Genomic DNA, 14,784 nt, shown 5'->3' with positions numbered 1-14,784 from the left:
TGTGTGCGTCCGCACACTCCCTATGAAGTGTGTTAAAACGTATTTTAAGGCCTTAGGACTCATCTAGTATGGTTTCTTACTTCACGCTCTAGCCTTATATGGAGTTCATTGCCATTTTAGGACCTAAAAAGGGTCTATGTGGCCACCAAGAAGGTGTGCGGCCGCACACCCTTTATGAAGATGATAAAATCGAGTTTTTCAAGCATACCATCAAGTGTTCTTAACATATAAGCAGGTATAACAAGTATATACACGTTATAGATGCTTGAAAGAGGTGATTAGGGTCCAAAACTTAGTGTGTGTTCTTGGTGTTTTTGAAGATCTACACCAAAAAGGTGTTTTCATGGATCAAATCAAAGGGGAAGGCTAGTTATGGTCATGTAATAGTCAATCAAGGGATGAATCACTTACTTGTTTTGAAGATTGGAGTGAATAGTTGGATGATACTTGAGAGGATTTCGAGTTCTAGCTTTGAAAAAGTGGGAAAAGTGTTCAAAATGACAAAGGATGGCATATATAGGCAAGAGTATGTGGCTAGGATGGGTGTGCGGCCGCACACACCTGTGTGTGGCCGTACACTCAAGTGTGCGGCCGCACACTCCATGTTTTGGAGTGTTTGGCCCGATTTTGCTTGATATGCATCGCTTTATCCCATTTCTAGGTTCCTACCTTTAATTGTACTAGGTCTAGAACACTCAAATAGACTCCAAACAGTGTTAAAAGTTATCAAAACGAATCTAACTTTGATTAAATTGGTCTCTTGCACAAGATAGAAATTTCGGGTTGTCACAGTTAGGTCGGTGTTTTGGTTATGAGAGATTACTATGATCGATGATCTGTGAGATACTTATATCTGATACCTGTACGTGTACAGTTTGATATGGTTATTGATCTGATTAGATATGCGTCTTGGTAGTTAGGACAGTATTATGTTGGTGACCTGGTTTAGGTCGGTATCCTGGCATATAGGGTGATGCTATGTTAGTGACCGGTTAGGTCAGTATCCTGGTTAGGATGTTGCTATTCTTTATGATCTGCAAGATCGATTTGTTTGTCTATGGACTGTTATATGATTACTTGTTATATGTGCACATGGTTATTGCTTGATGTTTGGGTTGAGGCGGTCCTGCTTTGTGCTGAAGGCCAACATACCCTACGAGCAGTCCACATAGATTGTAGGCCCGTATGGCGGTCCAATCATACCGAAGGCTCGGGATAGATCCAGATAGACTGAAGGCCCGGTGCAGACGGTCCAGTCATACTGTAGGCTCAGAGAGTGGACCAAGTGGACTGAAGGCCTGTTGAGGGCGGACCAGTCACACTGCAGACTTGAGAGGCATGGTCGTTCTATATTGTGATGTCATATGATATGATTATGGTTGTATGTGGTTGGTATTTTAGGGGAAGCTCACTAAGCTTTCAGGCTTACAGTTTCAGTTTATTGTTTCAGGTACTTCAGGAGATCGTGGCAAGGCAAAGGCGTGATCGTACCGCTCCTCATATTTCATGATTTTGTGATTTGGTTCTGGGGATACTCTGATGTTTAAATTATTTTGCAAACAAGTCGTATAACTTATTGGTTTTTGAATGGGTTAAAAATGTTTTAAATTGGCTTGAATTATATGGGTGTTACACTCCCTTAAAACTCAAAATCAAGTTCCACCTCTAACCATCGCCGAAAAACCACTTTTATGGCCTTCTTTTTATTTAAACGGCTAATGTTTGGGAATATTCCGGCGAGCCTTCTGGTAGTTTTCCAGCGACCACGAATACTTTTACGCCACCTCTCGACCCTCTACGAACCTATGAAATCATTTTACTACAAAAGTGTAGCTAGTGAAAAGTCAGATGTCATGGTTCATATCCCAATTTCAAATCTGAACAACACAATGATAAAGCACGCATCGAAAGTGAGTTCTACGACCCATTTTGAGCTTTTTTAAGTTTTCGGGGATAGTAAATGCATTATGTTGTCTTTACGTTTATATAAACTGGTTATTACCAATTAAAAGTTTATATTTCTTAATAATGTCTAGTTTATATTTCTTGTTATTATTAGTTGAACAACTAAATTTAATTATATAAACTAGTTATTAATTGTTAAAGGTTTATGTTTCTTATTTATGTGGAGTTTATACTTGTTAGTTTTTAAAAACGACTAGATTGAAACATATGCATTTACATGTTTAACAAAGCATATATATATATATATATATATATATATATATATATATATATATATATATATATATATATATATATATATATATATATATATATATATATATATATATATGGAAATGTAATATATGGTTGTAATGTATGTATGCTTGGGTATATATCCTTCTAATACGACAACGTTTTGTAAAAAAATCATTAAAAACTTGTTCATAGATTATGCGGGTATATATCGTCACTTTATTCTTTATAAACGTAACAACAACAAAAAGTTGTTTAATATGATTTTCTGTTACAAATGATACTTTTAATGCTTTATAGGCTTGTAATTTGCTATGTTTTCGTTGGTTTCACAAGAGGTGGAATATGGTTTTGGTCAAAATATAACCCTAATGCTGTTCGATTATTGTTAGAAACTTCTATTAACTTTTACGTAACAAAAAATGTTAAATCTAATAAAAAATTTGAACTTAAAGTTTAAGACGGGTAATCACATTTATAGGACGAACTTGACTGGACTGGACTGAACGAATGAACGATTAGTCTGGTAACTTACTTAAAGTCTAAGATGTGTAATCATACTAGTAAGAAAAACTGAACTATACTGAATGAATGAAAGATTAGTCTAGTAACTTTATAACTTAAAGTTTAAGATAAGTAATCATATTTATATGACGGTCTAAACTTAAAGAATGAACGATTAGTCTGGTAACTTTATAACTTAATGTTTAAGACGAGTAATCACACTTATAGGACGGATTGGACTAAACGAATGAGAGATTAGTCTGATAACTTTATAACTTAAAGTTTCAGACGAGTAATCACACTGATAGGACAGATTGGACTTAATGAATGAGCGATTAGTCTGGTAACTTTATAACTTAAAGTTTTAGATGGGTAATTACACTTATATGACGGACTAGACTGAATGAATGAACGATTAGTCTAGTAAATTTATAGCTTAAAGTTTAAGACATGTAATCATACTTATAGGATAGACCGGACTAAATGAATGAACGATTAGTTTAGTAACTTTATAACTTAAAAGTTTAACACATGTAATCACACTTATAGGACGGACCAGACTGAACGAATGAACAATTAGTCTGGTAAATTTATAACTTAAAGTTGAAGATGGGTAATCACATTTATAGGACAGTCTAAATTGAATGCACTATTTATTATTTGGAAACTTTATAACTTAAAGTTTAGGAGGTTCAATTGCGCTTATAGAACGGTCTGAGTTGAAAAAAAATGAAAGATAACTCTAGTGTATTTATAACTTAAATACTAGGACGTGAAATCACACTTAGAACAATAGTTAAGTATCAACATTTTACAAGTAAGACAAATACTTATAAATATGTGAACCACATGAAATTTCGTTGTTATAAAAGTAGGTTGAAATAGGACATAAGTTTATCTATTGAGTATGTGTACAAATTCACAAGTAGGTTTGTATTGATGAGTTAGGTATGAACTTATAATCAAGATTTTCAAAATGAAAGGAATCACCTAAACACACAAGTAGGGTAACTACTTATACTCTCTATGTTTATACTTTTTGTTTAGAAAAAGTAAACTTTTTATACAAGCTGTTGAACCAGTTAAAATGATATAAAAACACTTATGGTTATAAATGTACAATGTGTCAGAACATGTTCACCAACTTTATGTTGACGTGTATTTAGAACGCATGTATTCTCAGGATTATAAGCCACTAGAAGAACATCTACAATGAAGACCTATGGAACCTATGATTATTTCACTCTATTTTGTAAACTCCAAACTGTTAGTCATGTATTGTAATAGACAATGACAATATAATCTCTATTTCAATGGTAATATAAGTTATAATTTGCACTGTTCAACGTATATTCAATACCTATGATCCATGCCTACGTCACACAGTTCATCTTTTCCCCATCGGAAGGGGGTGTGACAACTTATAACAACGATCATTATCATCGTTCTCATATTCATCAATATGGACTAATACTAAGTAAGTCCCACACATAATGGATATCGACTAAACACTCAGTACGTGAGTCCATTGTAATCTATATCTCAAATATTATCAAACGCTTCTCAATAGCTCATGAGTTCGCGAATCACTCAAATCAATCTCAATCACATTACTCTCTATGATGCTTACAGTGTGGTTAATCTACTAAGTTATCCATGAGTTACCCAAATCGATTACTCAGATTATTCAAATTAATCACTCATATTATTATCAATCGCTCAAATCAATTGCTCATACCAATCACTCTAATCAATATCAATATCAATTACTCAGATCAATTACTCCAACCAATCACTTGGATCATTATCAATTATTCGAATCAATCTCAATCGCTCAGATCAATCACTTAGATCACTTAGTTCAATTACACAAATCATTTACTCAAATCTATCAGATCAATCACTCATATCAATATCAAGTACTCAGATCAATCATTCAGATCACTTAGATCAATTACTCACATCAATCATTGGATCACATATATCAATTACTTAGATCTCATAGATCAATAAATCAATCAGATCAATCACTCAGATCGGTTGGGCCAATCACACAATTCAATCAGATCAATTAATCAAATCAATAAGATCAATTACTCAAATGAATCATTCAGATCAATATATACAATATCAATGCTCACCATAAAATGCATTTCCTAATGTGAAGATTACCATAGAGATATCCCCATATGATTAAACCTCATCACCTTTCGGAGACTTAACCACATATATTTCAATGATCAATATCAGGATCTCATATTAGGATTAGACCTCGTCACCTCTCGGAGACCTATTCACAAATCTCGTAATAATCAATGATTAAGTCTCGTCACCTATCAGAGACCTAATCACATATCCTAATGACCGTTTTCGTATAAGAATTATGCCTCGTCACCTCTTAGAGACCTATTCATATATATCATGATTAAGCCTCGCAACCTTTTAGAGAATTAATCATGCATCTCCTAATAATCGCCATTGTGAGAATCTCATGTGATTAGACCTCCTAACCCATCGACGATCTAACCATGTGATAAAGCATCATTACCTCTCGGAGACTTAATCACATATCTCATCAAAATCATATGAACATAAGGTTATACATATCTCATAGTAATTATTATGCAAATGCTCTCTTATGATCCGATATCCTTATGTCTCGGTGATCAACTCATATTTTTATTCGTCATCTGTTATCATATTAATATCTTGCACACAAGCAAACCTAATCGCCTCTCATGGGTCTAAACTTATAAGTCTTATATCAAATGATCATATTTGCTGCAAGTAAAGCCACTTGCAACATTTTACTAAAACATAAATATTAATAATGATGCTCTCAATAAATATATGTTCGGTGCTGCGAAAAGAACTTCAAATATTTTACTCAACTAAGCAAACCATTAATTATAATTTTTACCAACATATATTTCGTCCTCGAAACTAAATATATTTGTTGTTAAGGAGAGATGAAACATTCCACTTATTCAAGAATTTCATCAACAATGCTTGCAACAAATATAGGTTCAGTGCTTTGAAACAAACTTCAAACCTTCTAGTCATCTAAGAAGATCGTTAAATTATCATTTGAGAAATTAAATATTCTCTTACGTTTTATTCCTACTTATCCTCTTACTACCATATCAAATGCTAACAGGTGTCATATTTAATGACACATTTAATGAAACTGATAATATTTAAGTCCACTTGTCACCATTTATGTGGGTAAGAGGATAATAGGAATAAAATGTAGGAGGATTTTTAATTTCTCTTATCATTTATACCAATATATATTCCTTCTTCACAACCAAATAAATTCAATGTGATTAAAAGGACTCCAAACTTTCAACTCAAATATATGCAAATGTATGCGGTGAACAAACAAGCATACCATTAAATTAAAAATTTATATCAACATATATTCCATATTCACACCATGATATGCTTCGTGTAAGTAAGGTGAATTTAAACGTTATCAAAAACACCATTTAATTATAACATATAATCAAATATATCTGTACTCATAACAAAACATGCTATCAAAAACACCATTTAATTATAACATATAATCAAATATATTTGTACTCATAACAAAACATGTTCGATACAAGAGAAGATAATTCAAACATTCTAAATCAACCAACATGGGGGCGTGAGAGAGGGGGGGGGGGGGGGGGGGGGGGGGGGGGGGGGGAAGGCAAAGTGGATAGTTGCACATAGCCTATCTATATATATATATATAAATATATATATATATATATAAATATATATATATATATATATATATATATATATATATATATATATATATATATATATATATATATATATATATATATATATAAGAACTTATAATAATAATGATAAATACCATTTTTTCTGGCTCGTCCTGGGCCATTGACGATATTTAATTACGTAGGATCTGCCCTATCAACCAAGAATATAATTACTAATGTTCTCGACATAGATAAGTTTGGTTCCTTCTACCAGACCATGAATAACATTAATGATGAATAACATTAATGATGCTCGTGACAAATGTGTGTTCGGTCCAACAAAAGAGACTCCAACTATTTTACTCAAATTATACCGACATATATTCTACATTCACAAGGTCAAATAATAGGAACTCCAGCTATTTTACTCAACCCGCCATACCGTTAACTTCTAATTTATACCAACATATATTCTACATTCGCAACAAAATATGTTCAATGTAAGTAAAGGGACTTACCACATTCTACTTGATACCAAATGCCATTAACAATGATGAAAACAAACATATGTTCGGTATAGGGGGATTAACAATGATGAAAACAAACATATGTTCGGTATAGGGGGAAGAGATTTCAAACATTTTATTTTTTTAATTAACCGAGCATACCATTGCAAATGCTCACAACAAAGATATGTTCGCTGCATAGATTAGCCAAATAAACATTTATATTGAAGGGGACAGGAGTGGGAGTTCCAATTCTTTCCAGAGTTCTCTCAAATTTATGACCATCGCGTACAAATCATAAAGGGGACCGGAGTAGGAGTTCTTAATGTAGCCTAAACAAATATCCTCATACTCTTAATGGCAGAGAACATTTCCATTTTAGAAATTGCTTTATGATATGGAGCCATTCCGGCTTCGGGTTCATATTAGCTAGAACGGGGGCAATTTCAAGGTCCAAAACATAAGCAAGGTTTAGCACAACGACTAGATTCTTGACTTAGTCAGCTCAACGAGTGTAGTTTTAACCATAAAAAAGATCCAGTTTGACAAATTATTGGTTCATTAGTCGGAAGTTTGCGGAAGAAAACTCAATGTCCATTTTCCTGAAAGTTTATCACGTAATAAAAATATTTAAGATTGTAGAATACCAAACTAGATAGAAAATAAATCAAACTAACAAAGAATATTAAAAATTATGTCGATTGCGATTATAAATCCAATTATTTATTATTAGTTAACTTTCGTCCAGAAACCACATCGATCATTTGCAATCATATATGATTATAAGAAAGGCAGAAGGATACCTGTTATGTTGTCGATCGAATAAAAAAACATAATAATAAATTAATACCAATCTCGAGTGCACTGATCTTAACGGGTAAAAGACTGCAATAAAGAAGCTATAATCCTTAAAGGTTTTATGTTGCTCTAAGGATGTAAGCTTTAGTGTAAAATCGGAGATTTGATACAAAATATTCTTCGTTCCAACAACTATGGAAGAAGTGATAAACGCAAAGTGATTACTCAGAAAACACAGAAGAACATGGATTTTGTGGTTCATAGAGCCAAATAGAGGAGAGCAAATGAAGATTTTTAGGTGTGAAATAAATTTGACCTGATAGGTCCAATGTTTACTGAATCCTAAAAAAAAAAAGATTCGATGACGATGTTCGGCCACTCTGACATGCCATGTGGCAATTCGAATTTCGAATCTGGTAACATCGTTATCTGTTAAATTAAGTCATGTCACAAACTCGTGTCTTCCACTTGGCGCTTGTATGTGGGTTTGACGTATCTCTTGGCTTCCACTAAAGACTTTGATGGCTTAACAAGGGAAAAAACTTATAAACCCGTTTTAGGTTTCTTCATCTATGTTGGTGGGATAAAGGAAAATACCTACTTGCTTATTCTTTTATAAATTCCAACCCCATTGCCTTGCCAATTTGAATCATGCTTGCAAATTCATCAACGATATAAAACCTTTTCCTTTGTTTTTTTGTTCCATTATTCGATCCAATTGACCATGATTGACTTCCATAAAAATTGATGATAAGAGTATCTCATTGTTACATGGTTCACTTGTATTTGACTGTACATGCTCACCAAAATGTCCAAAATTTCAAACCACCACTCACGAAAGTCTTCATTCGTCTATTGGACAGAAGCGTATTGCTTGGAGAACTCATCTACCGTCTATTTGACATATGAAGATCCATTAGTTGATCATGATCAATACTTGGTAGCGTTTTCGTCCATCATATAAAAGGTTGTTGATTTTTGTTCAATTTCGATTTCAACATGTAAACTGAAATATACATTGACGCTAAAAGGACACACACAAGATGAATTATAGTGTTGATCTATTTAAATTGCGAAAACAAAAGATAGTCATACAACCAATTTGTTTGGTTATGATAAAAGCAAATCATTACAACACCAAAAACCCATACATTAACCACATGATAATACAAAAAAAAGGAAAGAAAGAGACACGGCTGACAACAAATCGACATATAATGAAACAAACATTTGTTGTACTTATATCCTAACATTCTTATATTATTTTCTGCTCTGAAATGAGAAATTATTTATTTCTATTCATGGTACTCTAATTATCCAATAAAATTAAGCTCTTCATTATCTCCTCACCACTTGAGCTTTGCAGGAAAATACTGCAATCAAGACATTTTTAAAAATAAGCATTGCGAAATACTTTGGTTAATTTCACAAACTTTTGTTGTAACAATATTCTCACCTTGTTAATGAGAGACTGATAGTATGGTTTCACTTTTTCAACGTCCACCCGAACTTTACTCTTGCTATATAAGTCGTACTTGCTATATATACATGCAAACATAAAGTAAATAAGCAAATAAGGAGTGTAGTTGACCAAAAGAACCTCACAAATTTTAAAGATGAAATTGGGAAAATTATTATTAAAACAAAATACTGACTTGAATATTTGAAGCCACTTTAGATTCTCAGCATCTTCATCATTCATCAAGTGCTTATATGCTCCAGATCTATGCAATGCTATTGTTACAAAACAATTTAAAACAAATTACTAAGAGTTTCAGATTATAAAGAGACTTTAAGGCTGTTTTCTAGTATTACGTTTATTACGGATAAAACAGTTAATTAAATGAGTAATGATGCACATCTATTTTTTTCGTGCAGCAAATAAACTACTTTAACCAAGATTAAATGATTATTTTACCCTTATATTTCATATATTTTTTTTCATAGTAATTAATTTTATCACGTGAGTAGCTAAGAGAAAAAATAAGAAAGTAAACGGTTGGTATAGGTATATAATAAATCATTTTTTTTTTGGCTTGACTCGTTAAGTTAATATGTCTAAATTAAGTTTAAAAGAAACAATAATATACGAACTGTTCATATTAAATACATAACTTCTTTAAACTTATTAAGTTAAAAAAGAAAACAATGATTACCATAGAAGGAATGATATCTTATGATGAAAAGCCCAGCCGATGGAAGAGTGGTCCTGTTCTCCTTTGCCACCTAAAAATATAAAAAACACAATCAAAGTGTTTTAAAAAATGACATAGTGAGGCCCAACACAATATGGACGAAAATTATGAATTCTAGACTATTAATATGTACCAAATACATGTAATCATCATGCCCCCATGACATCATAACATTCTCAAGTCCACATCCTTGTGAGTAAATTCCATTTTTCGAATTGTAAGTAGGATTATTGTAGTCTGGATTCTCCACAAAGTACTGTTTACAAAACCAAAACCCAAATCAAATTAACAAAAAATTTCAAAGAAACACAATATAAATATATAATCAGAATAAAAATAATCCATTAGTTCATTTGAAACTAAACCTTTTTGTGAACAATTGATTTGTCGAAAGCACACCCAACAGGAAACGTGTCACCAACAACAGCCCATTGAGGAAGTTCTCCAAAACTTGGATGAAGTAAAACCTTTCCAAGATCTATAAAACACGATTTTGAGTTAGATATAAATTCATATATCAACATAAACTTATAGCAACTTTTTTTTTTTTTTTTTTACTGAAAAATACCATGGATCAAAGCAGTCAAATGAAGCCAATCTTGGTTTGGATAGTCTTTTCTTATGGCCTCAGCTGTCTGTAATAAGTGTTCGATTTGAGGTTCATCTAAGTCTGGATCACTCTCATCGACTATCTCATTCAACAGTTCACAACATTCCCAGATGCTCAGTTCGACTTTGTCTAGTTTTTCATACCCATGTCTCATCCTTTTCACCTATATATAGATCCATATAGTTAAAAATATAGTTGAAAATTACTTTATTGGATTTAGATTGATAAAATTAACAAAATATTTTTAGCCTTGAAATAAAATGATACTCACAAAATCAACTGTTTGGTTGATGTGATTGACCCGGTAAAAGTTTTCCACGCTCTTTTGTCTTTCACTCTCTACATCGTAATCCCTATATAACAAGATATTAATTAATATTTACGTAGAATAAGTCATGTTTTATTTAATTAATAAATGTCACAACACCTATATAGAATCATATAGACTCCAAAATCCAGTAATCTTTTTTTTTTTTTTTTTTTTTTTTTTTTTTTTTTTTTTTTTGTGACAATTTTAGTTTTTCTCTAGTAACCTAGAAATTTGATCAAAATTCCTTCTTTGTTATGAACGGTAATGGGATTTATTCTAAATTCATAAACAAATCAAACATAAAGTCCTTTATTCCAGTAGAAATAATGAAATATAAGGGGCATAAAAAGAAAAAGACCTAAAATTGTGGCCAAAAGTGTTAGCATGGGGAACACAAAATCCACCATCCAACACCAATTCTGATTTCTCCCCGTTCTTTGGGATCTGCACTTTATCTTCATTTTCTGTGCCCAAGAAAAGTAATTAATTAATTAAATTTAAAATACACCAATAAAATCAAGAAAACCTCATCTTGAAAATTGATTTATTAACAAAAAAAAAAAAAAAAAAAAAAAGTTAAGATGAATCCCAAAACTTATGATAGTATAATCAACATCCAAGCAAAATTTGATACCATTTTCTGATTTTCGTGGTTTTACTTTATACTTTTAATAATTAACAAAAAAAAAAGTAATTTTATCATTAAAATTTCTTAGAATAACATAAGATCAACATCTTCAAAACTCGTAAAAAAACATAATATCAATAATCAAAGTATATTTAATTCCAAGAAGAATTTGTGATCATACCAAAACTCGATAGCAAGAAGCATTAATTCAAGAAACCGATCTAAACAAAAGAATCCATTTTAACATCATTTATCAAAACTTGTCAAGATTGTAAATAAAGCGGAAAAAAAATAATAATAATCAATCGTTACCAAATTGGGGTTGATCCACAATGATCGTCATTTTTAGAGTGGAAACTTGCTAAAAAGTGAAAGACAGAATTTAATGGTGGTGTGAAGATAAGAGAAGAAAGATGGGTGGCAAATTGTGAAGAAAAAACGAGGGTATTTATAACATGCCGGAAAGTCCTTCCCTGAGAATTCAGGGTCTCCAAGTCCTTCCCTGAAAACCCAAACTCTTGCCACTCCTTCATTTGAAAAAACAATTTTTTGTTTCTTTTATTAATTGATTTTGAATTTTGGGTTTTAAATACGAAAAAAAAGGAGAAAATAATCAAAATGTTGATAGGTGTAGAGACGGGAGGGATTCTAGGATTGTTGGCAAGCGGCAACCGTTGAAAAAGGAACCGGGCCGAGGTTTAAGATTTTTTTGATAGGTGGGGACGCACGTGACTCAGCCATGCGTTGGCATAAACTCTCTCAGCCACTTGCTCTCTCTTTCGCTCACGTAACGTTTAGGAATGCTTTCAAATCGACAATGAGTTTGACATCTATCTTGAGTCTAATTATAATGATATATAAGATAAGATGTTTTATCATTTATTAATGGGTTAATGAGTAAAATAATAAGAAAATGGCAACCATGCATTATTAGAAAATAATCATCTTTTCATAAATTTAAAGAAAATGACCCGTGAAATGGAAAAGAATGATGGTCACACGTTTGCAAATTTTCTTTGGAACAATCTTTGCGAGTTTCACTTGAAAATTGGAACCTAGGAGAAGACGAAAACCATTAAAAGGTTTTTATGATCGTTTTGTGCAAGTATAACGGCTTCGAAATCAAATAATTACTACTTAATATTTGGAAGAGCATTAGATATGAGTCACGTTATAATACAAAATTCATATGTCACTTCAACCGTAACACCACCATAATACCAAAGGGAAAATGATATTCCCCATATTATAACATGTTAAGAGATAGAGAGAGAAAAAAAAAAATGATTTGATTGGTTGATAAAGGTAACAACCAATTAAACTTCATGTTGCATATTGTCTTCGTCACAAGGAGATATGTCATAACACCATCTTAACAAGATTTGGGGGGGGGGGGGGGGGGGGGGGGGGGGGGGGTTATATTGTTACGACTAGGTTATGAGATACCACAACAACAAAAAGTACCACTTTTGTTGCTCATATCATATGCTCTAATGGTCCTAAATATATTATATCTTATGACTACACGATTTAATATGTGACTGCGTGAAACCCTCAAATAGTTCAAGATGTTGTCATTTGAATGTTTTTCAAGTATGTTCAAGATGTTGTCACTTCAACGTTTTTCATGTATTTTCTAGTACCAATGTAGTTGTTTGAGTACATGTGTATAAAATACATTTATTTATGTCTTCCAGTTTGTTAAAATGGAGTAGATTTCGAAATAAAAATTTCGGAAAAAATGGAGCCATTTTTCATAAAAGTCATTAAGTTTATATTAAAATTCACTTTTGACATCACATTATTTTTTGTCGTAATTTGATCGTGTGTTTCGAGTTTGTTATAATTCTAACCACTTTACCGGTCACTCGATTGATTGCTGACGTGACATTCTAACATGCCATTTTTTATGATGTGGCGTTCTTATTTGTCAAAATTTTAAAGAAATAACTCACAAAATACACTAAATTTTAATGTTTTTTCAATTTTTGCAGTAAGTTTTAATTTTTTTTTTTTTCGATTTTGATATTGGTTCCATTTTGATCATCTTTTTTTTTTTTTTTTTTTTTTTTTTCTAATTTTGTTTAGTTTTGATGAACCATATTCTTTATGTAGTTATTGATGAATGTAAATAATTTAGAATGAATATAATGGGAATCGATTAGTATATATAAGAAAATAAATGGAATATAAACATTTCACTAAATAATAAGTATCTTATTTTGGAAACATAAAATTTCATATAAATGCATAATAAATGTGGTATAATAGTTAAAATATCTTTTTTGTTTGGAAACAACAATAGATTTATTAAGGGTACACCCCAAAGCAAGAAGCTAAATAGGGACCCAAATCAAAACATGGAATTCAAGTACAATTACATCAAGGAAAAAGGTGAAACAAGCCAATCTTCTTGGCTACAAAAACCACCCTTAACCCTATTATTAATCCAAATAAATATCAGGGATTTAACATTCTCAACTACTTTTGGATAGGGTGTTAAATCTTGCATGAAACAACCATTCGTTTCTAACTTTCCAAAGCACCCAAATCAATCTGTAACAGATAGTAATGAATCTTTTTCATTTTTTAGTATTGTTTCCCTATTTTGTAGCAAAATCCACAATGTCCCTCACATCGTGTGCTTCTAGCGGATCAATTCCACACCACCTGAAGATCTTCTCACGTACTGGTGCAACAAATTGGCAACTAACAAGGATGTGGTTAGCACACTCAGACTCACCAATACATGATCCACATAGAGTCGAGTCAAGATTAAGACCTCTATGGGATAATGCAATCGTTGAGGGGATCCTCCCTTGTTGAGACTAGCGGGTGTGCCCCCCCACCCCCCTCCCCCCCAACATCTCATATTTGTTCGAGCAATATTAGTCATAAAACCTTAATACTTGTTTTAAGCTCATAGTAAAAACTGGTCACCAAAGAGGTTAAACCCACACATCCCACAAAAAGCCCAATTTCTTTATGCAATTTACACACACAATAACACACAAAAAAAAAGTGAATACATCAACCACGGCAAGTCGGGAACTAGAATTACAATCATCAACATTCCGAATTCTTTTTCAAGAAAATGTAACTTTAAATTCTTATTAGTTGTGGTTAATATATGATTTTTCTATACTTCATGGTTAATAATTATCATGATTAGTTTCTCAATTTCTTGTAGTCATAATGTTAATCATAATAAATATTGGCATTAAACTTCCAATCCTTTATCTTGTTTCTATGATACTTTAATTTACCTTCAAAATAAATACACAAGTTTTAAAAATTCTCAATTGGAATTCCGCCCAA

General features: G+C 32.0%; 1 protein-coding gene across 1 annotated transcript; it reads right to left on the bottom strand.

The window, feature by feature from the left end:
• Window positions 1-8,767: 8,767 nt before the first annotated feature.
• LOC111904660 (inositol oxygenase 1) lies at window positions 8,768-12,111 on the bottom strand. Its single transcript, XM_023900400.3, has 10 exons — window positions 11,779-12,111; window positions 11,197-11,302; window positions 10,800-10,881; window positions 10,487-10,691; window positions 10,284-10,396; window positions 10,052-10,174; window positions 9,880-9,949; window positions 9,379-9,457; window positions 9,180-9,261; window positions 8,768-9,096 (listed from the first exon to the last, which is right to left on the bottom strand). Exons 1-10 carry the CDS (start codon window positions 11,807-11,809, stop codon window positions 9,070-9,072), a joined length of 918 nt encoding a protein of 305 aa, XP_023756168.1. The 5' UTR covers window positions 11,810-12,111; the 3' UTR covers window positions 8,768-9,069.
• Window positions 12,112-14,784: the final 2,673 nt, after the last annotated feature.

Source organism: Lactuca sativa, chromosome 4 (assembly GCF_002870075.4).
Source record: "Lactuca sativa cultivar Salinas chromosome 4, Lsat_Salinas_v11, whole genome shotgun sequence".
Classification (NCBI taxonomy): Eukaryota; Viridiplantae; Streptophyta; class Magnoliopsida; order Asterales; family Asteraceae; genus Lactuca; species Lactuca sativa.
This window is presented reverse-complemented; position numbering and strand designations above follow the sequence as displayed.